The sequence below is a fragment of the Prinia subflava genome, chromosome W (genome assembly GCF_021018805.1).
Source record: "Prinia subflava isolate CZ2003 ecotype Zambia chromosome W, Cam_Psub_1.2, whole genome shotgun sequence".
NCBI lineage: Eukaryota > Metazoa > Chordata > Aves > Passeriformes > Cisticolidae > Prinia > Prinia subflava.
Genome location: NC_086282.1, coordinates 1,445,511 through 1,471,761, shown reverse-complemented (window position 1 = coordinate 1,471,761; position 26,251 = coordinate 1,445,511). Strand labels below are relative to the sequence as shown.

Here is a 26,251-nt window from a genome sequence, read left to right as displayed (position 1 = left end):
CAACCATAAAAAAGGAGCCCAGAAAGTAAAATGCAAAAAGGCTCCTGCTCACCTTAGACATGAAGATAAAAATCCAAGTTCTGATGCCCCAAGTCCCAGAAAAAACCGGTTTGATTTACTCCCGAGGAGAAGGCACGGGGCGGCTCAAAGCCCTCCCCCGAGCCGTCCTCAGACCCCCGGAGTGGGACCTGTGCCAGCCGTGGCCAAGCAGGCTAAGATTCCATTCCAACCGCCCTCCCCACCCCCTCAGTCACCCAGTACGAGATTCGGGCGATCCCGGTCCGTTAATTTTGAGCGCGCGAGTTTTGAACAAAGCCCTGAAAGCGCGGGCTCACAGAACAATGAAAAACGTGGAATTCTCCCCATCTCTGAGGCAGAAACTGTAGCTCCACGTGGGCGGGCTCAGTACAGCCCGACGCTGCGGCATGCTCCATCTGATGTGTCGCTCAGCTCCTCCCACTCCAGCACGGGAGGCTCCCCCTCCATGGGCAGTCCCAAGCCTCGGGCACCGCCCCGGGTTGCCACCCACAGCCTGGACAGGCACGCCCTGGCTGTGACGAGCGTGGGAACCGGATGTGACATCCCGGAACTTGCCCTCCCCAAGATGGCGGCGCCCATGCCGGAGAAATGTAAACAAACTCCGATGAAAAATCAGAAAGTTTCCCACACGTCCTGCAGTTTCTCTGATGATTCAGAGGATTCATCAGCCAGCATAGACCCCTGGCACAAGATAAGGAAAGAAACCAGCACCCCAGAGCCAGCCCGGCTCTGGCGACAGGAGACCAAAACAAAACAAAAACAAGGACAGAGCAAGACTGAAGCAGTGAAAGTTTATCATCGTCTAAAACCCTCCAAGAAAACAGAACAGAGACAGCTAACAGTTCAATTCCAGCAGCCAAGATACAAAGTAGACTTCGTCCAAAAGAAGACTGTCATGAAAACCACCACAAGAATCCACCAAAGCAGCAGGCTCAAAATACCTTAAAACCCTGACCTATTCTTTTATTTTGCAGTTTTAACAAGAAACCCAGAACTTTATAAGTTAATTTTTTCATTAAGATCTCAAAAAGACTACCAAGTAATTCCAAAACAAAAGGTTTTTCTTTTCTGTTTTGTCAATTAAGCAAGAAGATTGTAATAACTTGCCCAAAAAATTTATATTCCAAACTAATTATAAAAGCGAATTCCTAAATAATTTTTCCTTTACAGGAAAAGATTCTGCAAAAATATTTTGCTTGCTCATATCTTTAATTGAAATAGTTAATTCAAAATTCAAAAGTTTTTAAAAATGGCCCATATAAATATTACAAAAAAAAAAAATAAATTATTAAATTCATCTCTATAATTAAATTGAAAACCTTTCAAAATTCATACACCTCTAAAAACAATTCGTTTTATAAATAAGCCAAGAAAATGTAAAATCTCATAACCATGTAGTAAAATCCTAACACCAAAAAATAAAAATCAGATTTTAAGAAAGTCTAAAAACTATATCTCAAAACCAAAAAAGAACAACTATCTACATGTTTTTCAAAGTTCATATTTTATGTTTACAAATTTTTATGTTGCAAGTTTGGTAGAGGGAGCGAAGACCTCTCAAGAAAAAGTTCTAATCAATTGTAAAATTCACATTAAAATACTAATCTTTTTCCTTTTTTCTCAACAGCAACTGTATTGTGTCACATGTTAAAGCAAACACTAAACTCCTAAGTTTTATAGCAAATAGCAAGGTAACAGCAAACTTTTAACCATACATCAAAATACATCAGCTCTTGTAAAAAGTGTCGCATATATCTCAAAGTCAAATTAAGACAATTGTGCAACCATGCCCAAACTACCAAACACTAACTACGCCATCAATAGCAGCAAAAATTAACCCTCAAAATTAAAAACAAGTATCATGCAATATCAACCATTTAAACAATTCAAACAAATTCACTTGTCTAACCACACACTTTTTAAAGTATGTTCTACCTCAACACATAAAGGAGAAAAAGACCAAAAAAGACAATTAAAACATCTCTTGTAAACATTTCTCATTCCTAAATGTACAGTTCTTAAAATTACAGAAGTTTTTCAACATATCAAATCTACCACATATTATAACTAATTCATTCAAAAGCCAATCTATTGTTAAAAAGCACACAAACAGCTAAAAATGCTCTTTAAAAGATAAAAATGGGAGAGGGTGTAGTGCTTTCTATTATAGAAAGGTTGAACAAAGTTATATATATGTTTTTTAATCTCTCATATTCATAAAAATTCTGAAAACAAGACAAATTGTAGAGCCTGTCCTTTATGGCAGGGAGAGAGGTTTTGTTTGTCTCCACAGGTACAGACTCTAAGAAAGTTCCTGCAAAAGAAGTTGAGTCACAACTACAAAAGAAGAAAGGAGAGCAGAACACACCTCAAGAAGAGCATGCAAAAGGACCCAGAGTGACCACAGACTGTGTCTTCAAAAAGACTTTTGCATTCTGACACAGCCCAGCACTATAGACACTGAAATACGTTTGAAGCAGAGACTTAAGTTTTATAAAAGTTGCACTGTTAAAATTTTTGAAGTTATTATTGTCATGTCAAAATTGTTCGTTGTTGTATGTTAAAAGTTATTGTCAAATCTTTATGCAAAAGAAAAAGAAAATATAGTTCACTTGAAAAAATCTCCCCAAACAAAAAGTAAAATAAAATTCATATGTAATTTGAGACTACATATTAATTTTAAAGATTGGCTAATAAAAAGAAAGTACCAAATTTAAAATTTTGTAATCCATAAAACTACAGCTTAACTATAAACCAAATTGTTAAATAACAATAAGTTATTGACACAATCACAATTATGAACAAAAGTGAGAATTTTTTCAAAGTAACTATTTCTCTTTTTTTTCTTTTTTTAATATGATTTTACAGGGTGAGATGTAGTCGTGCATTTCTGTACCCGAGCAGGTGTTTCCATATAAGGAAGTGAAGCTAGAATTTTCTATAGCCTGCTCGCTGTAATTGGCTCAGTCCCAGCACAGACACAGTGATAGGACTTTAGAAGTGCACCTCAAAGTCTAGTGTCCCTCTCATTGGGCCAAGAGCCAAAAAAGCCCACCTAGACCATCGAGTACTAAAGGGCCTGCATAAGGGTACACGGGGCTTTTTGGGAGTGCCTTAGCCTGTGTAGCTGTGCTTGGTACACTGTGCTCGGCTTATCTCTTTTCATTTTGTAACGTTTATTATTTTTCCTGTTATTAAAACTTTATTTTACAAAGCATATCCTGGGAAGCCGTCTCGCTATTTTATTAAGCCATTTCTCCGCTGGCTGGACCCTCGGAGTTATCGGGAGAAATCTCGATAGTCAGGGAGGATGGGTAGCCACAGACTAGGCGTCACCCAAAAATTCAATTTCTTCCTGGTAAACCGTGCTGTCTGATGTACATTTCTCATCTGATTTAGTGCGCACTCTGCAACAGGAAATTTCTGTCACCAAGAGGAAGGTGACTATCTTTCTACCTTGGAAATAGCTGAACCCATGATGGCTATTACTTATAAACTCCTCATCAGATGATGTTTTTAGCTAACCAGAATAAATCTATTAGCCACAGTTTCAAGACCTCACTGTCTCCCTGCATTGCAGCCAATGGAGGCTGTACTCTCACTCTTCCTGGTACACAGTGCCTAAACTCATGTGGACCAGAATAAGTGCTTTCTATTATTCGCAGCTGACAGTCATCATAATAATTTGTCTATTTCACAAATGGGGGATATCTTTGTATTTCTCATATTGTCTTCAGAGGGGATTTGGTATATGTTTCTTTGCAATTCCTATTTTGAATTAAGGCCATTTTCTCTTCTTTTATTGACATTATTCTCAGAGAACAACTCATTCCCTGTGGTTTTCTCTTTCAGGGTAGGTCTTCAGGCTGACTTCTTTGACACTGTATATCCATCCCGCTTACTGGAAACCATGACAGACTGAAAAAATGTATCCATTTGCTTCAGCTTTCCATTCATACGAGTCCAAAACTAATGTGAATCAGGACTTTCTTCCCTCCCAAAACCAAATGTAGGATGCAACAACAGAAGTGACTTTAACAGTCAATAGTCATATGCAGAGTAAGAGGACGGTAGATGGGTTGGGATTATGCTAAAAGACTTCCTGAAGAGACTTTATAGCAACATGCTGTATAATTCCATTCCAAATTTTTACATAAGATCCTTTGTAACCTGAACATACTTCCAGGGATTGCTCAAGATCTGAAGCAAGATAAAAATACAGCACTTGTGGCTTCTGCACAGCTATACATAATATATTTACAGGATAACATCTAAGAACTTTATTTGAACAAACTTATGGACAGCTACTTGGTGACTCAATGAGTGAAATTGAAGAGAGTGGCATCAATGTAAAGCTAGAGAAGGGCATATGTCAGCAAAGTGGATTACTGCAAGTCTGGTGAATAAAGCTACTAACCACCTTCCTTCAGGAATTTTATGCTGTTGCAGGTATATCTTGCCTTATGATATTTACACCTGTCATTATGCCTCATTATGCTAGTGTTTCAACAATACACATGAAGGGCCAACCCCACAACAATTTCCTAATTATTTTAATTTGCCTTATTTTTTGGAGAAGGCTTCCTAATTAATATTAAGCATCAAAAATGCTTCCTCTTGAAGTTTCACTGAGCTCTTGAGCTTAAAGTACAGCTGTTAAAACAGGCTCCAGGGACAAAGAACTGATGTCTTTTTTTTTTTTTTTTTTTAACTGGATAACTTCACTGGTTTGGATGATTTGTCCAAAACTCAACACTGAAGGCTTGTCAGCAAAGTCCTACAAAGCAGAAATATTCCCAACAGAAAAACTGAGCTAAAAGCCTGTGTTTTACTAGGGAAGCAGAAAATCTTTTCACAAAAGCAAAAAACTTCAAGAGGACATTCTCTGTTGTCAGTACTTGACAATTAGGTTTTGCCCACGGGTTGCAAACACAATGAAGCATCCAGTAGAGGAGATCCAGGACCCTATCATGACAAAGACAGAACCACATCTATGAACACTGTGAAGTTTCAGTAATTTCCATCCTTTCTCTGAAAACTGTCTTTGATGTGTTCTCATTGCCAGTCAGTTCCTTCAGATGTTGATTGCTCATTACACTGATTTCTCCACTGTTTCCAGTTTACTGAAGGTTTTATCATGAACTTTTCTGAAACAAATCACTATAAAATAACTTTAGTTGGATGAGGTTTTGGATGGAGATTAATTCTATTTCATCCACAGTGGTGCCTGCTTTCCATCTGCTTCTAAGGAAAATTTCTTGTAGCTTTCACTGTGTCTATTATGGGCACTTTAGTTCCTACCACAGACTTTATCACAAAACTCATGTGTAGACAGTGCAACAGGCAAAGACAGCTGGAGATCTCTGAGTCCATTCAAACCTGTGTTTCTGTTCTGAGAACCAAACTATTACTAGCCATTAGGTAACAGATTAGTTTTTGCATGCATTATGTTTTAAATAATGTGGAAAATACAAACAATACACCTATAAAAATTACAATGCAAAGGAATTCTATACATTTTTCAAAATATTTAGGGTAGAAACATACAAAAGGTTTTCAGAGGTTGTTCTCAGACTTTAAAATGTAATTTGCTTTTCACAAATCCCAGTCATTTGAGATTCCCTACCACAAAGATGACATCATAGATCTGGGAAATTCTAACTTGTACCATGAATTTAATAATTTTGTATTTAATACAAAAAACTTATCTATGCACTCTAACTTTTTACAGCAAAAGCTTAATTATTTACCATCCAAATACTCCCACTGAATTAGTTTTACACATGAACTTAATTCAAATTAATGCTGAAGTTACATCATACTTAAAAACATCCAGATTTAGATGATAAAGTTCCGTGTTACCACCTATCCACAGACTCCAAAATACCTAGTGCTTTCTGCTATGGAAGAACAAACTGCCTTGTGAAAAACGTGAGATGATTAATTCATGTTTTTATGGTAAATTGGAAAATTATAAAGCTGTATAAATTTATATCAGGTAAAAGTCTATGTTTTAGGAGGTTTCTCCATTCAGAAGGGAACAAAAGACTTTGCAGCTTTCTCAAGTATTGGGAGGGGACCTGTTGAGATGAGTCGGTATCAGCAACTCACACCTCGGGAGCCACCTTCACAGACCATCAAGCAATATCACCCATATCTCGAACATTCATCAGCTATAAGGATCCATAGAAACTGAACATTAACACATGGACTTGGGAGGGGAGCTCTTTTCAATCCGACCGGAGATGGATTTGGGTTTGAATAGCTAACCAAGAAACAAAGGGAAATATGGGGAAATATTGCCAGAGGCAGAATAAAGAGTATAAAAACCAAGCCTCGAACATGGCAAATTCGTGTACCCAGCTAGAGACACAGACGGCCAGGGTCTATGTCTATGGGTCACCCTTGGCTCTCTTTTTCCCGGGAGAAACTCTGTCAAGTAAGTGTCGCTGTTTGTGGGGGGTTTTTTATTGCTTAAAATTCTGTAATTTGATTCCAAATTTTGTGATTTGAATTTTTAATAAACCAAATTATTGAATTTGGTAATAAATTGTCCTGGCATTTATAACATGCCTCATTAATTTACAGTTGTCTTTCTTAATTTAGCTAAAGAGACTTCTGAAATACACTCACACAGTCTTTTGTTCATCTCTACTCATCAAACCACCTCACAGGAAACCTAAACTGAAGCCACAAGGTTGGGCACAGAGCTGAGTGGGGTCCTTACTCAAGGAGCTGCCCATTTGTCACACCTGGACACCACACAGCATTTGTACCATGGCTCCCCCATGTTTAGCTGTGCCAACAGAAGATGCTGCTGTCCCCACAGCAGAACCAAAGGAACAATAAATTCACTTTATGTGAAATTAGCTGGAGTAGTGCAAATCACCCATTTAAATTGGCTAAGCTTTTCTGGCTGATTGCTCTACAGCCAGTGTGGGAGCTCTGCTGGCTCCAGTGAGGCCATAATTTTGTGAAAAATGTGAAATGATTAATTCATGTTCTTATGGTTAATTGAAAAACTATAAAACTGTATAAATGTGTGTTGTATAAAGTTATGTTTCAGGAGACCTTGTAGCAGTTGGTGAAACTAAAAATGTTGAAAAAGCAGGCACCACCCTAGAAACTCCCATTCAGAAAGAGACAAAAGGTTTACTGGAAAACCGGCAGCCTCCTGGAGTACCGGGAGGAGACCCATCAAGATATGGTGGCCAAGTGATCCAGACCTCTGCTGACACCCTCACAGATCATCAGGCACCATCATCCATATCTCGACCATTCATCAGCCATAAGGATCTATAGAAAATGGACATTAACATATGAACTGAGAAAGGAACTCTCTCCAGCCTGGAGACACCCTTGAATTTGAATAGCTAGCCGGGAAACAAAGGGAAATATGGGGAAATATTGCCGAGGGCAGAATAAAGTGTATAAAAACTAAGCCCCGAACCGGGCAAATTTGTGAACCGTAGGGGAGATAGCAGACTGCCAGGTTCTGTATCTCACGGTTCACCCTTGGCATTTTCCCGGGAAAAAGACTGTCAAGTATCTCCGCTGTTGGTGGGTTTATCGAAATTCTGTAATTCGATCTTTATTAATAAACCAAATTATTATTTTAATTGGAATATCGTATTGGCATTTATAACAATTTCCACCAAAGGGGCAATAGGAACCTGCCTGGGGGAAATGGAGGTTTCCAGTGGCATGGATTTTAGCCAAGAGAACATCTGTCTATAACCTCCAGCATGTGATTTTTAATCAAAGTAGTGATACTAGCACAGGTAGTTGCAGGAGGGCCTTTATAGTGACAGCAGCTCTTACATCTGCTTTTCATGCACCACAGATACATGTTCACTTGGCCAGTTAAAGACATTTAACCCTTGGGTATTCTACCACCTTTCTGCAAAAGGTTACTGACCTTAGAGCTCTGCTGCTCTTTCATCTCCTCCATGCAAAACATTTTCCAGGTAGCTTAAATCACTTTTGATAGCCTTTTAAACTTAAGTAACTTTGCCTGAAGCAAGTTAGATCATTTACAGGATCCTTTTGCCAGCAAAGATGAAGGAAGGAAATAATTTCTGGCAGACTTCTAGACTGTACTGGAAAAAGATGGAGAAAGCAGGAAGGTGGGCTGGAGGCAGAGGTGTGCAAATAAAGCTTCCAGGAAGCACAGCTGGATTCAGAAGATGGCAGCTGTTCATAACCTCTTCTTGTACTTTTGTATAATTGCATTTGAAGAGAGATGTGTGAAAGCAAAGTGTTTATAAACTCAGGGGGTGGAGGGGAACTATCCCTGCTGCAGCAGGTATCACAACAGGGTCTTACTTTGGCCATTACTTTTTTTTGCTGTACTTCAATACACATCAAAAACACTAATAAATTATATTTGATTTAAAGAGCTTGAACAGGTTGCAGTTAATGAATTCCCCACTTCACTCTTGACAAACACAGAGTGAATGTGCTTCAGATGTGGAAGCTGACCAGTGAACAGCATTTCACTTGCAACTCAAAACTCATATAAATCTGTGCTTAAATCTTCAATGTTCTCAATGTAATTTTGAATGTGACCACTAACTCATTCAAAGCAGAACTCTTCATATCGCATTTTCCAAGTGTTAGCTCGCACTATAGAGAAGCGATGGAATTTTGCAGCTGAACAGTGCTGTTCTTTAAAATGTCTTGATGTTTTGTAACTATTCTTGAAATAAAACTCTGGTCAATAATTAAGTAGGTAAGAAGCATCTCAATTTCTTCTCTCAAGAACATAAAAATGTGGCCTAAATGATATATACATCTGTTAACTGGTCTGGAATAAGAGCTCATCTCACTGCCAGGCACGGGCTTTACACAGTACAGTTGTTTGCTGTGCTGCAGGACCAACATCTACAAATACAGCACACCTCCTTATTATCAGTAAAGGAAGCTTTATGGGTAGTGGCAGAATCTTTCACTATCCCAAATAATACAGCTGGGATGGGGGAAGGGGAGGAGACCAAAATGTTGAGCTGATAAGGTTCCGGGTATACCTGGTGGGGTATAAATTTTAGGTACACATCTGAGACTTGCTGGTTTTCACTGAGCAAAAAGGGCAGTGTTAGTAATGACGGAGCAGTTTGTCTCCAATGGGAAAGAAAGAGGTAAAACAAGGGGAAAGAACCCCAAGATTACAGCATCCAATGAAATCAATAGCTCTATTGACTCTATGGTTTTATTGTCCCAGGCTCAATGCTTTGTAAAGCATTCTGTAGCTTTTCCTGGAGGTTTAGGACTGTGAGAATAAGAGACCGTGTGGGTACTCTGAGAGATGTTAACCCACCAGTGTTTCCATCCTTCACCAGCTGTCAGAGCACTCCATCTGTGCGAGGTGACTGCTTAGTCATCCCAGGAATCTTAAGGGGCTCAGAGCAACGCCAAAATGCACTGAATTCCAGAAGGAAGCCAGGAATTTGATGATTCTGTTACAAGGGCCATGTGCTAGACCCACACAGAGCTGTGCGAGCACATAGCAATTACCTTGTATTTCAGACAGTAAATGATTAACTTATATGTCTAAATGCAGAACACCTGTTCCCAGCTTGCACTTAGCCTCATAATTTCCAGCTTCCATTTCAGGCCTGGAAGAGCAGTCCCAGGACCCTAAAGCTTGTTCTCTCTTCTCAGCTACAGCAATAGAGCCAATAGAAGATGTACTGGCTCTAGACACAAACTTTGTTCAATTATCTATTCAGATCACCTCAGCCAGTTCAGTGCTACTCATTCTGCTAGCAAGAGAATCAATTTCCATGTGTATGTAAAGGGTTGACTTCTGGCAAAAGTTTATATAAATGTACATAATGCAAAGTTCAGTCACAACACCAAAAGGAAAATTCTTTTTCCTTTCATGAGGTCTAGGATTTTACTGTTGGTTCACTCATTTTGTCATGAACAAGCTTCCCGGATGGGAGGGGCTGGGCTGCCCCTGTCCTGGCCCCGTGGAGGATGGTCACCCAGTCCCCCCTGGGGAAAGCGCAGAGCACTCATTGGCATGTTAAAAGAGCTCTGGGAGTGCAGCCCCCCTCCTCCCAATTTGTGCTTTCACCCAGCCTTTTGGAAGAATGGGGGTTTTTCCTGGTTGCAACCCCCACACCCTAGCAAGTTTGAAGACAGAGGGAAGCTGCCCCGAAGGGAAAGGCAGCATTCTTCTACCTCATTAAAATGTAAAAAGGAGCGGCTCCAGCCTTGATGGCCCAGCCATTGTTTGCTGTAACTACCTCTTCCAGCCGGGATACCTCTGCTTCGACCAGGACCAATGCATATGCATTTTTATATGCAAATAAAACTGCCCCTGTGAATCCTGGGAGAGTTTTTTTGGAGAAAGTGCACCCCAAGACAAGAAGCTAGATGTGTCAGAGGAGAATTAGATAGTGCCCTAGCCGAGCAAGAAGTAGATGCACCCCCTGGCCTGGTTTGAAGATTCACCATAACCTATGAGGAGCTTAGATACAATGGGAACTGGCTAGCTGAATTGACTTAGGCAGAGAATGGGAAACTCTTGAAACTTTTCCCGGAGGACAAAGAGCTGACTGCCACTGCTCTGCCTTCTGATGGTTGACCAGAGAGAACTGCCAGCTGTTTCTGTGGGAACAAGGACTCAGCATCCACTGGGACAGCACCTGCTCCTTCAGATGGCTGCAGCAGCGTGGAAAACTCCGATTGGACTCTGCTATCCTGCTGATGACTTTAATAATGAGCTGATCACTTTAATAAAGAGCTGAATATTAATAAAGGCATATGCCCTGTTCTTTTCAATTTGTTTTGGCAACAGCCCTGATCATGAACACAGCATATACAATCCTACGTTTTTTCAAACCAAATAAGGAGATGCTGACGGAAATGAATCATAAAGTAGGGGCAGCAGGATAGTATCTAACATTTTTGCAAACAGTCAATTTGTCACTTTCATGGACCTGGGTTAATTAATATTCCATAAAGGTCTTCCAAAAGCTGAATACCTCACAAGTTCTGAATTCATGGGGCTGACCTTAGACTTTCTCAGAATGATTTTTAATGCAGTCTGTTATCAGCAAAACCCGTTAAAACACATGCTCCATCTGCCAGTACCCCATTAGCAAAAGAACTTCTTATACTTGCAGACAGTAAAGCTTCTGCCTGCTTCCCTCTCTACTTTAAATACCAGCTGTATGGTAATGAGCACAAACAGCTGAAAAATACTGCACAGTAACAAAGCTGGTACAAAGCGGGCAGAACAACGCATCCACACAATGAGGCAGTTGTAGCATGAATTTAACAGATTAGCTATTGAACAGGGGTGGGGGGAGGTTTGGAAAAAATGTAAAGGGTCTACACAGACAGCAAGAAAATGGAAAGCGACCAAAGGGGCACAGGCTACCAAAGGAAAGGCCAAATTCTAAAGTACTTTTGTTGAAACTGCATGAGCCAATTCTTCAAATTTTCTAAGGCTTACTTGTCCTGTACTAATGATATGCCAAATGCTATTCTGATCATTTGCAAGTTCAGTTAGTTTTTAAAGGAGGCAACTTGTTAATAAAAGTTTTCCATTCATTAACAAATCTCTTAATTGGCTGGGGGTGGGGGAAGTCCTTAAGAACAGGAACACGCTCTCCTACTTCAGTCTCTGGTACTTTCAGCATGTGTGACCAACAAGAACCATACTATCTATTAACTTTTTGCATAATAGCCCTTTCAGTCTATCAATTTTTAAGACATTTTTTAAAATGTTGACAATAGTCACGCTACCCTCCAGACACTGACAAGCTTTTTAAGCAGTCAGCATAAATGACGCTTTTGAGAAAATTTGTGTGTAACTGCATTCAGCTGACATACATACAAGGCATGGAGTTGAGTATTTGTTTATACAAGTAGCTAATTTGATAGACGCTGTTTGCATAAAGTCTTAATATGGCACATGCACTTTTGCACTTGAAATTACACACATCTGTCTACTGGCAGATGTGAAAGATGCATGCAGTTTTGATATGTAAAGCTGATGTGAAAATACAGGACTTTTTTTCTTGTTCGCAATTTCCCACCTGCATCTAGTGTGTTACTGCTGCTTTTGAAGAATTGGAGCCTAACACTTTCAAAGAAAAACATGGGAAAATATGGCTTATTGACACTGCCCAAGCAAGTGCTCTGTCAAAAGTGTGATACATAGGGTTTGGGGGTTTTAGATTCCTAATTAAAAAGTCTTACTGTTACAATCCCTCAGCATCCTAACATTTGTCTTTAGCGAAAAGTAAGTCTAGGAAGATGTTTTTCAAAGATTCATTCACTAAGACATACTGCAATAAAAATACTATATTGTTTCTAAAAGTAATGAAGAAAGAAGTCTTCTGTCTGGGTGAAAAAAGCATACTTACTTCTAAGGTCATCATAATGAAGCTCCTAAGAAAGCAAACACTCTTTTAACCTTTATACATTGCACTTAGAGAGTTAAACAGAACAAATCATCTATGTTACTGGCTTCTTTTCACTGGGGATCAAAGAATAAATAAAAAACAAAAAGAGAAAGTGATTTTCTCAGGGCATGAGAGAGCTTGTCATGCAGCTATACAATGGTATTCACAGATGATATTTTTATTGCTCATGTCTATCATGACCTTGTAATAACTAGAAGAAAAACCCCCACTATTGACATTCACTTGAAGTCTCTACCTAATTTCAAATTTTAATGTAAGTCAAATCTATTGAATTTAGGTTAAAGAACATGTACTTTTATCTTTCCTGGAGAATTCTAGCACGCATTAAAGATATTTTTCATCTTTTAAGCACCTTAAAGAACTCATAAAAACTTTATCGAAAGAAAAAAACAGTAAGATATATTCAACATACAGAGATGTATAAAATGTTAGGTAATGATTAATCATAAATTACTCACTGGCTAAAAAAGTGTTAATATTTAGTTTATATACTTATTATTAGTCATTAAAATTATCAGTGATTCCCATAATTTTCTGTACTTAAAGCTTAGCATAAATATCATTCAGTTCTTATTTTAATTCTGCTCTCTGAATTGTTTAATATGCACCAGGATGAAAGCTGTTAGCTTAAAAACGCTAAGCAAATTAAAGTGGTTTATTATGAGAGAAGGTACAATACTTGAACGTATGCAAAAATTAACTGCCAGAATTACTTTTGTTCTTTCCAGAAACATGTATTTGTTCAGCTCATCAGCACTCCAAGAGGAAAGAATATGATACTACATAAGGGCTATTTGCTATGTCACTAACCCAGGTATGCCTTGGTATCTTCAAAGGAGCCTGATCTGCTCAGTATCATTATTTAGCTTTTCAGACTATACTCCTGGGGTATTAAAGCAGCGCCAATGAGCAAGGAAAGCCCTACTTATTTTAGAAGATTTAAACTGGAACGGTGAAAGATTTTTTTTTCATATACAATTTTCTAGAACTCTATATTTTATGACTTAGAAACAAAATTAAACATTCACAGAAATAAACCTGAAGTTGTCTATGAGAAAATCCAACAACCTAGCATAAAATATTCAAAAATATGCGAGAAAAATTTGTCACAGAAACTGGCAGAGCTACACTCAGTCATTTTTAAAGTTTAACCTCAAAATCTTCATTATTCTAGCATTTGGACAAAACACCAACTACAACAACCAAAAATCATAAGGGAAGACTGGAGTGAATGTTGGCTCTGTTGAGAAAACAGTTACATGAGAAATAATCACAGAACCACAAAATGGTTTGAGGTGGAAAGAACTTCAAAGCTCATCTAGCTCCAATAACCTTGCCACAGACAGGGTGCCACCCACTTGATCAGGTTGCTCAAAGCCCCATCCAGACCCACCTGGAACACTTCTCAGGATGGTGCCTTCAAAACTCCTTTGGAAAACCTACTTCAGTGTCCCACTACCCTCACAGTGAAGAACTTATTTTTATCTTCTTCCATATATCTGAGGATTATAACTATACTCACTGTTTCAGAAAATACACTCCAAGATTAGGACTTTTCTCTTTGCAGTGGCAGTTTCATGAGACGTTGACAGAATGTCTCCTTTAGGTACCAACTTATTCTACTGGGTACAAATATACCAGGCATCCTCAATATTTCAGTTCTGTCAATTCATATAGAATGTGCCATTAACAAGGAATGAGTACTTCAAATGTACTTTAATATTCAGAGTGAAAAAAAAACCCCAAGCAAAAATCACATCAAAGTTGCTTTGTTGATACCCTTTTATATTTCAAGTCTAGCTGTACTTTGCCAGTACTTGTCCATAATCTTCATGTGCTTTTACCATGTGGAAGCCTTTAAACACTAATAGTCTTTAAAAAAATACTGAATAATATCTATATTCATGAGTATAAACAGTGTCAAGGAGAAAACAGTGACTCATTTTAAACAACAATGCTCTTAACTGTATTGATATTTCTAGAATATTTCTTTAACTTAAAAGAATTATCATACAAGTAATGCACATATACACAACCGATAAAATAATCACATTTTAAACATGATATTCCACAGGAGATTGAAAAGATGAACATAGAGGAAGATTTATCGACAGCACTACACTGCCCCTTCACATCCACTATAGAAACACCACCACAAGCTCACAAGCTGCATGATGTAAAAAACCAAACAAACCAAAAACACTAAAAAGAAACAATAACAACAACAAAAAATGCAAATAAAAACAACAAAAAAAATCACTGAATATTAACACAGCAATTATGTTAAACTACAAATTTCCTAAACTTTTCTATAGGATAGCCCCTTACTCCCACAATAAAACATACATACAGTGGAGCAAAAGCAGAATAAAATCAGACTCTTACTTTAGTGGGAAGACCATCTGTTTTTCCCTTGATATGCATACTTAGACCTTCTCATTTTAAAAAGGTATACATTTTCCACCTTGATTATACAGTGGATGAGAACTGATGAACAAAACCAATTCAGAAAACATTTCTCTGGAAAGAAAAAAAAATACTAAAAATGGATATACTTAGCCATGACACAAAGTTTTATCTAAGAATGGAACAACAAAGCTTCTATCAGAATCAACTCTTAATGGCATGAGAAATTATTTATGAGTATCTAAGCTACTTCATACATCTTATCAATTCCCTCAACCTTTTAAATAATACAGTTTTTCCCCCAAGCATCCTGTTTCTTATAATTTAAAATTCAATGGCTATTTTGCTTGTCGTTTAATGCTAAATGTGTTGTACTGATAGATGTATGGGTTTTTATTTTTGGTAGCATTAACTAGAATGTCAGTCAGGAACTTCTGATGGAATAAAAAAGGTGTTCCATATCTCCATGAGGCAAATCTCTCAGTGTATCATTAGCACATGTACTCTGAAACTCTCTTAAGCCAAGAACTTGCCATTCTTACTACCCCTTCCTACAGTTTGACAAATTAGCATAAATGAAGTACAGGATGACAAGGACCTTACTTAACACCATTGTGATCCAAAATTATACTTTTCACTATTAAAGAAAAAGGGTACACAATGAGACCACAAAACAAACCATTACATTTCAGAGGCCAAATACATTTTTTTAAAGAAGCAGAGTGGTAAAATTGGCAATTTAAAAAAAATGCTCAAATTATTTTGTGTGCTACAAATGTTCATATGGTACATTTGATCAGCATAGTCTTAAGTAGAAAAAGTGCCTTACAAAACTCTTTTGCTTATAAAATATGCTAAATGTATTCTGTCCATTTTATTGGTAGGGTAACTAAATAAATGACTTCCAGAGTTCTTACTTCTAGGTGCCCTTTACTAAATCCATGGGACATTTTAGGCATGCCATAGTTCACAAGAACATCACAAATGTTTCTCTGGTTGAGACTAAAAAACCCACTTATCTTAACAGTCTGATCATAATTTAATTTTCTCATGGACTAAACCCATATCAACTAGGCTATTCAAGTCACCTGCATACAAGCACAACCTTCTCAAGGAGGAAGAGAAAAATTAAGTTGGCCTATCAACAGTTATGAAAAAGGGTGCAAAGCATTTCTCTGAATTAAGTGTTTTGGAAATTTATGCAGAGAATCTTCAAACCTCGGTGCAATTTGCATTCCTCAAAAAATGATAAAAAGGATGCTTAAAGATGATTTCCTGTTTTCTGAACTTACAGCATCGCCCATCAGATTTTCCTGCATTATTATTACTGTGTTTTTGTGAGTTTACACATACACCATACCGCTTTACAAGGACTTCTTACACAGCTTCTTAACCAAGGTCAGGGTAGGACATCCCCTTGCTAACCAATTGCTACAAGAAGTAGTTTCTAATAAAATAAAAAGATGATAAATAATGGCATGCTAGGTATAGCAAAAAATCATTTTCCCGCAGCCATAAAGATAATATCCAAAGAATTCTCTAGTAACAATGGGGAAACAAAATTCAAGCTCTCTCTTCTGACTACATGCAAGTAGAAACAAGGAGACTTAAAAGACAAGTTTGAAATTGTTTCATAATAAATCTTGAAAAGTAGTTATTACAGTTAGTGACAGTATCTGGGTGATTATGTATTTTATGTATTTTATTTTGTCTGGCTACAATTTTTTTACACAAGTGTCTCTCACCACAGTATCTTTCCCTTAAAACACATTCTGTAAAGCTGGATCTCAAGGGGACCACCATGACCTCTTCAGGGGTTTCTCCTCTATGAAAGAGGCTGTGACAAACAATTTCAGTATTGGGTTAATTGAAAGGTTTTTGATTAAGAACAGGGGTTGTATTTCTATCTTACTAATGGCATCTAGAGGTCAGACCTCTATAAGTGCAAATAATCCAGCTTTGACTCTGCAAGCAAGGCATAAAACAAGATACAAAAATGGCACTATGGCAAACTTTGCCTGTCCAACACTTGGTGTCAGGTCTCCTTTATAAGAAAAGAATGTATTTTCAAGTCATGATATATTCTTTCTCAAGAATATATTCCTGTTTGAGAGACTTCACTGTATAATGCACAGTGCCACTTAAAACTGATGTAAAGTTCTTGTCAACTGGGACTGTCACTCTGGGAGTACTAAAAAAATACTTCAATACCTTCTACCACTACGAAGATATTCTATTTTGCTGACATGCATATACAGAAACAGTCACATTTTTAGCACTACAGCTCTGGCTGCTTGGTACTACAGCAACTCCTTTTACTGTTCCACCTTTTGTCAGTCTCACTTTCTGTATATCTCATGTCATTTGTAGTCAATTAAGCAATGCTGCATCTACAACACAAGCCTGGGACCGAAGTGGCACTGCATGGCTTCCTCCACCCTGTGATAACTACGATATTGCTCAACAGCCTCTGAAATTTGAAGCATCACCAGAGAAACAGAAAATGCCATTTCCTTCAAGCAACCACTGTAAAGAAACAATCACTGCATTAAGACCACAGAAGTGCAGCTCAGGTCGCATTTGTAGAAGACATATCTCTCCAGTTGTAACTGAATTTCTTAGAGATCGTGGGCACGATGTGCTGTGGAATGAGATTTGAGCTATCCCAAATTGGGCCTCAGATTTGGGCCTGCTAGGCCTCAGATTTTGGCCCATGTAGAAGTAGATAAGTTTTGTGGCACAGTTAGAAATCAGGTTAAGGTGTGAGCATAGACTGTATAGAACAATTAGAGTGAAGATACGGTAGCTGCCTTAAACTGAGATAGTTTACATACTTGTTCACGCTGAATGCCAATAAGAATGCACCTGCAACTGTAAATTATTCTGCACTGTATAAAACCAGCTATTTCGGGAATAAAGAGGAGAACGTATGTTTTAACCACATTGGTCGTATCGTACGTTGTTTTGTTCCAGCCCCATATAGAGACCCTGGTTTCATCCAATTATTTAGAGTAATCTATCAAATGCTCCTGACCACTTTCAATTTCACTTCCAGGTGAGAGTCAGATTTAGAGATTTTTGTATTTTTATGAAAATAAACATGGCTGTAAATTGAAGCACAAACATTCTCATTCATAAATGAAGAAAGTGTCTTGGTTTGAAAGACAGATATCTGCTAGGAAGGGGGCAGGACCTCCCTAGAGATGGAGAATTCGAATCCCCTCCGTCCAAATTATTCTAATTTAAAAAATTAAAGGGGCTTTCAGGCAGAGGTACGGGGATAGGAATAACAGTTCTTTACTAGTATATATGACAAAACAACAAACAACAGCTACAGCATTAATAATAAACAGAACCAAGAACCTTGAGGGCTTTTTTTCACAAAAAAAAACCCGGGGAAGTTTGATCTCGGTGCCCCTGCAGGACTCCGAGAGGCTGAGCTGGAAGGGAGGAAAGTCCCAGGCTGGTGGATGAGATGAGGAGCTCTGCGCTGGTAGCTGGAGCGGCAGGGGTGTCCCGGCAGGGCTGGGCAGTGCAGGGCTACAGAGTAGCAGGAGAGCCTCAAAACTCCGAAGAAGCAACGGCGGTGGGGGGGAAGGCTGAAGAAAACAAGCTCAGGATTCCTGGGTACACGAGCAGATGACGGTAGATTTCCCAGGACGAGGCAGAGGCAGAGTGATGGCCGTGAACTCTTCCTGCAGCGAGAGCAGCTTGGCCGTCCTCCTCGATGCTGAGAGCGAGTTCCCCTCCCCCAGATCTGTCTTTTTACCTTTCCCAAAGCTCATCATCTCTCCCCTCTGAGGGACACTCCCAGAGACTTAAAAACAATAGGTGTAGCCTTGTGCTGCCATGTCCGTCAAGTACTCCCTTTTGTTCTGATTAAGTAGTCATTAAGGCTTCTTGGAAACTTATGGGAAAAAATTCTGTCAGTGAAAAAAAAAACAAAAAACAACAAATCTAACCCCCAACAGAAAGAAAACACATTTTACACCTTAAATGTAGTGGTGATCTCTCATCTGCTTTTGTCTTGAGGCTAGATGCATTCTGGACCAGGGATGAGTCTGAACATCCCACTTGTCCAGTTCTTGAAACAGTGTGTTACTACCTCAGAGACCTCCAACTTAACTTGCTGCAATCAGACACATGGCCAGCATTCAACACAAGTATTTTTTCCATTTCAGTTTAACAGGAAAAATCCACTCCTGTTTTCCAAGTCAAACAAAGAAAGGGTTTCTTAGCAGCAGCTGTTTCCAAGTTTGGAGACTATGACAGCAGCCATAAGGTGAAAGAAACAGGGAAAAGAAGGACATAGGGTAAGATAACCTCAGTTTCCAGATTAATTTATAAAGCTACTGCTTACAACTATATCTTGGTTCTTGTCTCCCCTTTTGTATGTACAGAACAGAAAAATGAAATGAAATGAGATGCTATGACTCCAGTTCTGAATGGAAGAAGAAACAACCGCCTACCAGCTATAATATTGTGTGCTACAGAATGAAAATTATATATTGTATTTTGTATTTTAAAAATAGACCTTGAAGTTCACAAGCACTGTCAAAGGAATTTACAAGTTCAGAAAGGTTTTTAACATCTTTCTTAGTAGCAACTGACATTCTTTAAGAAATACAAAGATAGTTGCATATATTAGGTTTTTAATAGGGCAACATCTTTGTGATCCACATCATTACATGCTTTGGAATGCCATATCCAATATCTGGCACAGTGATCCTTCAAAGACAACATATGTTTTATGTCCTCTCTACTGGAATGCTCTCCTAGTAAGCTTAAAAAGAAAAAAAAAGAAAAAAAAAGGCAATTCTTTAAATTTTCAACAGTCTAGTCTCAGGACTCCAAATTCATTCCCCATACATTCACATACCATCAAAACATGAAGTATTTCTCAAAACCCTGTACAGAATTTAAAACTCCTAGTAAAGAGAGATCAAAAGATGGACAAAAAAAAAGCATGTGCCCCATGTTGCCTCACAGCAAGGAACTGCTTGCATGAAAACACACAAATTGGTGTCTTGACTTCATGGTTCTGAAGGATAAGTAAAAAAGAAGAAAAACTCTAAGATATAGGCAATCTGAAATCAAAATTGAAGTGGAAAATAGTTTAAACGACATTCAAAACTACTACATAATGTACTTCTTTATTTTTCAGTAATTGTCATATGTTTCACCCCACTGAGTTTTAATGTGTCAAGTACCTTATTCTATTTACCTTCTTCCAAATACATTAATATACAAATACTGTACATTATGCACACAGTTGTTACACTAGGTAAAAAAGACATTTTTGTGTTTATATGACAAAGATTAGTTACTTCAGAGATATGATAGTTCACTTTAAAGGTTTTTTGCTCACTAACATTGTTCATGCTTAAGTAGTGCAAATTTGAATTACAAATCTTAAAATCACCAAGAAAAAACAAGGCCTTAGGACCAATTACTAAATAACATGTTTCAATTTTTCTATCAACATACATACACAAAAGACAGAATATGCTGAGAGCAAAGAAATACAGATGTCTCTTGAAAGATTAATTTTATTAGACTTGCAGCACCTATTATGACTGGGTAACTATGTATAACCTCAGGGGGGGCATAAATTGTCTACTGAAGCCCAAAGAATAAGCTGAAAAATTTCAGTGATTATGAATTCATATGGTCTGCATGTCCACTGCAAGGGGCTGCCAATGCTACTTGTTCCTATAAATTAGGTCCCACAAGTCAGTAAGACACTCCAGAGGTGCAAATTACAGGTTTTAATATTTTTGCACTTCAGTGACTAGTGAGAATTTTTACTGCAGGTTTCCCTCTGTATCAGGAAGGGAGAAAGAGAAAAACTGGGGCAGGGGGCATGAAGGTTTGCACACCCATCTCTCCTCATTGCCATGTTTTCAGGAATTAATAAATTCCCTGAGGATGTCTTGGATGTCTTGAAACATTTACTTTTTCCACACACCAGAAAGAACAGGTCACTTCATATATGAGCTCTTCCTAAATCAAGAAAAGTAAGGCTGGACCTGCTAAACATGGCCATAAACGGACAAATATGCAGTATTTATGGACATTTAAAACATTCACTTGTGTGCTCAAATTAAAATGGGCCAGTACTTCAGAACAGGAAACTATTTCCTCTTCATCCACTCAGAAGTTTGGATGCCTTCCCAGAAATCTCAAGACTGGCGCAGGGCTTAGTGCTGCGCCTGCAAGACAGCTGCATCTGGATACTACCCTTCATGGGAATGCACAGGACAAACTAAGGAAGACAGGTTGAGCAGATGTAATTAATGGAGGCGTACCAGAAGGTGATCCATGTTAACCAGATGCTCCAAAGAAATTCCTCTCAGTAAGGCAGCATAAGACATAGGCCTTTTGGAAAGCTACTTGAGCTGTGCCAACAGATCTCATGGACACCCACGATCACTCACACAGCTCAGAACCAAGCAGCTCAAACTGCCTCCTCTTCTTCTGGGAGGGAATGGCTACAACTCACTTAAGTTTTCTCCCATGATGACCAGTTCTTTATGCAACAAGAAAAGGGAAGTGGACAAGAAGCTACAGGAAACTGACATACAGCAAGTTAATCTGAAAATTGAATGGAATAATCCCAACAAAATTGTTACAAACATTCTCTAACCCATACGGGAGGGGCATGGTGTGTCTTTTAAAAAATAGACAAACAAATCCTCAAAATGAATCTACTTTTGCAATTTTAATCCATGTAATAGTCATACTAACTAGGCACTGACCAAATTGGATGCTGCTATTCCAACCCATTTTCTTTCTAAAGTGAAGCACTGCTATGTATGTGCCCTTAATAAATCCAGATATTAATTGCAATTAGTGTCAAATTTTCACAGTGTAAAGTGACCTCAACACATAATGACATTTAAAACATGATGAGAAAACTAACCACTTGTATGAGGCAATTTTATACCATTAGATGAATCTCAGTCAGAAATAGCACAGACACCACAGATCCTGCCATAGGTTAAAGGGATGATGCAGTCTCATTTCTATAATTTGTATTATTAGGTTTTTTGTCTGTTACCTATTTCTTGCATCACTGTGAACAGAAACTGCAAATAAGTGGCAAGCATACATGTCTAATAAATTAAATGTACAGAAGCTTATTATTGTTTGTCGCCCTGTTCTTTTGGAATTTTTCTTAGCCTTCTGATTGTTTACTTTCTTGGAGTCAAGATTCTCGCGCTTCTAATAGTCTCTTAATGTAAAAATAGCTCTGTTTACTTAACGGTGGTTTTTTGTTTACATTCCTTTTTGGAGGAGGAGGAGAACTGATTGACTGTCTGTTTGACCAGTGTGGTTGGAGATGTCCTGATCCTATCCTCCAATCCACAACTGGTGCCAAAAATGTATAAATATGAAAGAAAGTAAAGTTCTACCCCCTTCTTTCCTGCTGGGAAATCTGTGAGTCGCGTGGTTCTTTTGTGTCCAACTGTGTCAGTTGGTGACTTCTCGTGAGGAACAGTTGGGTGAGGTCTTAATAGTTCTTACTCCCCCTTCCTCGCTCTTGCGATGATGGCGGCCCCTGTGGTCTCTGCGCAGGACTCCTTGGTCCTGGATATCTGGAAAGATCTCATGGAGAGGAAGCGAGCTTCTGTTTCCCACATGGGTTTTGAAAGATTGTTTTTGTGGGGACGGGAGCAGGGGTTTTTCCCAACACCTGAGGATGCGTTCTCTAAGGAGGCATGGTTTCGATTAGGCGAGTGTTTGATAGAAGAGCTCGCTGCTGATTTCAGTGTAGAGGTGACACGCTTATTAGTACAGTGGAAACTGTTTGATTTGTTTTTGCAGGGACTGGACTCCCTTAGCTCTGAGGCTTCTGCGGATGGGCAGAGCTCCTGGAGCTCTTCTCCTGCCCCGGGTGGCGAGCTGGAGGGGGGCGGGGACGGCCTGTCGGACGCCGCCGTGCTGGGAGCTGAGATGGATTTTGGCTTCTTGCGCAGGGCAGAGCCCTCCCCTCCTCCCCGTGACGCTGTGCTGGGGGTCTCGGGGTCTCTTCCATCCCTGATTGTGATCTTGGTTCCCCGGGGGGGGGAGGGGGCAGGCTCCCCGCCCGCTGGTCCCATGCCACCGGCAAGTAGGCGGGGCCCCGCGGTCTCTTGGCAGTTCTGTGGAGCCGGCAGTGCTGGCCCCGCCCATCCCCGCGCCACGGAGGTGGCGGTGCGGGGGCCAGATGCCCTCCCTTCATGCTTTCCCAGCCCTCGAGGGCTGCGAGGAGCCCCTGGCTCAGCCTCCAGCACTCCTTGATTCTGATTCGGTAACGACTCCTTGCCCGAATTCTGGCGTTTCCACCACATGTCCCTTGGATGTGGCGGGAGGGGAGCTCGCTGCTCTGCCAGGCTTTCGGACAAGGGAGGGCCGGCATCGGCCACTTTGGCGCCCGTGCCGCCTGTCGGGCATGCGCGGGCAGTGGAAGCTGCCGGAGTTGGTGTTGTGATTTTCTATCGGACCCTGCCCCGGTGAGCGAGCAGCCCGCCCGCTCCGCTCCACTCAGGGGGGGCGGTGCCTGCTGTAGGCTTCCGAGCCACGGGCGGGACCCTGCTGGGGGCGGTCCCAGACCCTGCCTTCCCAGCGCTGCCTCCGCCGGACGCGGCGGGGGGTGGTGGGCACGGGGCAGGGTTGGTCTCGACTTCGGGCGGCTCTGCACAGCTCTCCGCCCCGCTCGAGGTTCCCTCCCCGCCTGCGCTGCCAGTGCCAGTTCCCATGGCCAGGACGAGGGCTGATGTCATGGTTCCGCAAGCCATGCCCCTCACTGCGCCCCGTTTCCCCCCCGTGCCGGGAGAGAGGGGCCGAGCACTGGCCCCGCTCCAACCTGCACGGGGTTCGCAAGCCCCGCCGGGACCCACGACCAGCGTGGGACCCTCTGGGTGGGCCCCGATGGTCGGTGTTTCGGCGCTGCCGATGGGTGCGAGTTCTGCTGGGGCTGGCCTGCCCCCAGCGGTGACTGGCCATGGCCGCCCCCGCCGCGCCCCGTGAGTACCGGGGCTGCGACGAGTGCAAGCGTTGTGGTGTTCACCTATGGCACAAGCACCGACACAGCTGGCATTAGGCCGGCACTTGCCAGGGGTAAGGGACACCGTGCTGGTAGCTCTTCTTCAGGTGCCTTTTGGACCCTTCCCCTCTGTCAGGTGACCGTACGTCCGAGAGATCATTGGTGATTTTGGGGAGATGTCAAAGCTAAGGTCGAGCAGATGTGTGATTGTGCCTTTGGACATTGCCCCCTGGAGTGTGGATGTGAAAAATGTGAAATGATTAATTCATGTTCTTATAGTTAATGAAATATTATTGAAAACTATAAAACTGTATATGTGTGTGTGTTGTATGAAAATGTAAGTTTCAGGACACCTTGTAACATTTTGTTAAACCAAAATTATGAAAAGGCAGGCAACACCCCAGAAACTCACATTCAGAAATAGACAAAAGGTTTACGGGAAACCGGCAGTCTCCTCGAGCACTGGGAAGAGACCCATCAAGATAAGGCGGCAGAACCATCAACGGTTACCGACTACACCCTCTCTGATCATCAAGCCTCATCATCCATATCTCGACCATTCATCAGCCATAAGGATCTATAGAAAATGGACATTAACATATGAACTGAGAGAAAGAACTCTTTCCAGCCTGGTCAGAGACACCCTTGGATTTGAATAGCTAGCCGGGAAACAAAGGGAAATATTGCCAAGGGCAGAATAAAGTGTATAAAAACTAAGCCCCAAACCTGGCAAATTTGTGAACTGAAGGGGAGGCAGCAGACGGCCAGATTCTGTGTCTCACGGTTCACCCTTGGCATTTTCCCGGGAAAAAGACGGTCAAGTATCTCCGCTGTTGGTGGGTTTACCGAAATTCTGTAATTCGATTTTTGTTAATAAACCAAATTATTATTTTAATTGGAATATCGTATTGGCATTTATAACATGGAGATGGAATTCCTAGCCCTGCTGTGGCTGCTCGTGATGCTGGGCCGGTGATATCGGATGGTGTTGAGCTGCTTCCCAGTCTGGCATCTGCCCCTGTCCCTGTGGGGTCCACGGAATGGGATTTGGCAGGCGCTGCAGCCTTACCAGGGGGTTCTCAGGCTTTCCCTGTGTTTAGGGGTGTCCCTCATAGCACCTATTACCCCTTATCGTGGAAGGCTCTCATGGAACTTTGTGATAAGGTGGAAAAATATGGTCTGGAATCTGTAGAAGTCATGCAGCTGCTTCGGGTGCTCAATGCTGATATGCTGTCGCCTTACGACATCCAAAGCTTGGCTTGTGTTCTCTTTCAACCTGTAGAATGCGACATTTTTGAGTCTAAGTGGACTCAGCTGGCAATCAGAGCAGTGGAACAGAATGCTATGCTGGGTCCACGGGATCCCAGGTGTGTGACTGGCACTGATGTGCTGCTGGGTACAGGCAGTTTTGCTGCTCCTAATGAGCAGGTTGGCTTTGATATCCTTGTGCTCTATCAGTGCCAGACAACAGGCATGGCAGCATTGGTTCAAACCATAGAAATGGCTGCTCTGAAGGAATCCTTTGTGACTGTTGTTCAGGGGGCTGATGAGTCTTTCCTATGGTTTGCAGAGAGGCTGACTGCCTCTCTGGAGAAGCAGGTGGGAGACCCTGAAGCAAGAAAACTTTTACTTAAACACCTTGCAAGGAGTAATTGCAATGCAGGTTGTAGGAGAATTATAGAGGCTCTTCCTGGTGATCCTTCTGTACCCCAGATGGAAGAGGCCTGTGCAAGGATAGGCACCTCAGGTAAAAAACTGGCTGCCGTAGCTACTGCCAGGCAGCTGGTCTGGGCAGTACCTCAGGGCAGGCAGCAACGGGAGGGGAATGCACAGGCCAGCAAGAAACGGGGAAGGAAGGTACAGAAGGTCACCACTCTCTTGTTTTCCTATGGTCGGTGTGGAAGGCCGAACGATACCGCAAATGTCTGCAAGGCAACCGTTCTTGCTAATGGCTAAGCTTTGCCAGGCTCAGGAAACGGGACGCGGAGTGGGAAGGGGAGACGCGCCCAGACACAAACTTCTCTCCAAGCCCCAGAGCCGATGGAGGTCTGCTTAGCCGGCTTGCAGCCAGCACCCACGGGTTCACAAGTGTTGATGTCCATGGGGCAGCAACAGTTGTCTTAGATTCCTGCAAAATACACCAGGTCCCCTTGGATGCCTTTGGTCCCTTGGGTGATGGCATGAGTGTTCTCCTTATGGGGAGATCTAGTGCCACCCTTCAGGGTATCATTGTGCACATGGAACTCATTGATGCAGATTTCACAGGACAAATTTGTGCTATGGTCTCCACCCCCACCCCCCCGTCACTATCCTGGAAGGGACGCGGATTGCTCAACTT

At 40.9% G+C, this 26,251-nt stretch overlaps 1 protein-coding gene across 7 annotated transcripts in view; it reads right to left on the bottom strand.

Annotated features, from left to right (window-relative positions):
• Positions 1-26,251, bottom strand: part of FBXW7 (F-box and WD repeat domain containing 7) — a 250,761-nt gene that overhangs the window by 61,711 nt on the left and 162,799 nt on the right. Inside the window, exon 3 of one of the 7 annotated variants that reach the window (XR_010083354.1) lies at positions 14,865-14,999. The exons of 5 other annotated variants lie outside the window; for them this stretch is intronic. Coding sequence is in view for 1 of the 2 variants with exons in the window: in XM_063421287.1 (XP_063277357.1) it covers positions 14,985-14,999 (15 nt within the window). In the remaining variant the exon portion in view is untranslated. Of the gene's footprint in view, positions 1-13,714; positions 15,000-26,251 lie in introns of those variants that run through there. One more of the 7 variants, XM_063421287.1, reaches the window with a different exon arrangement.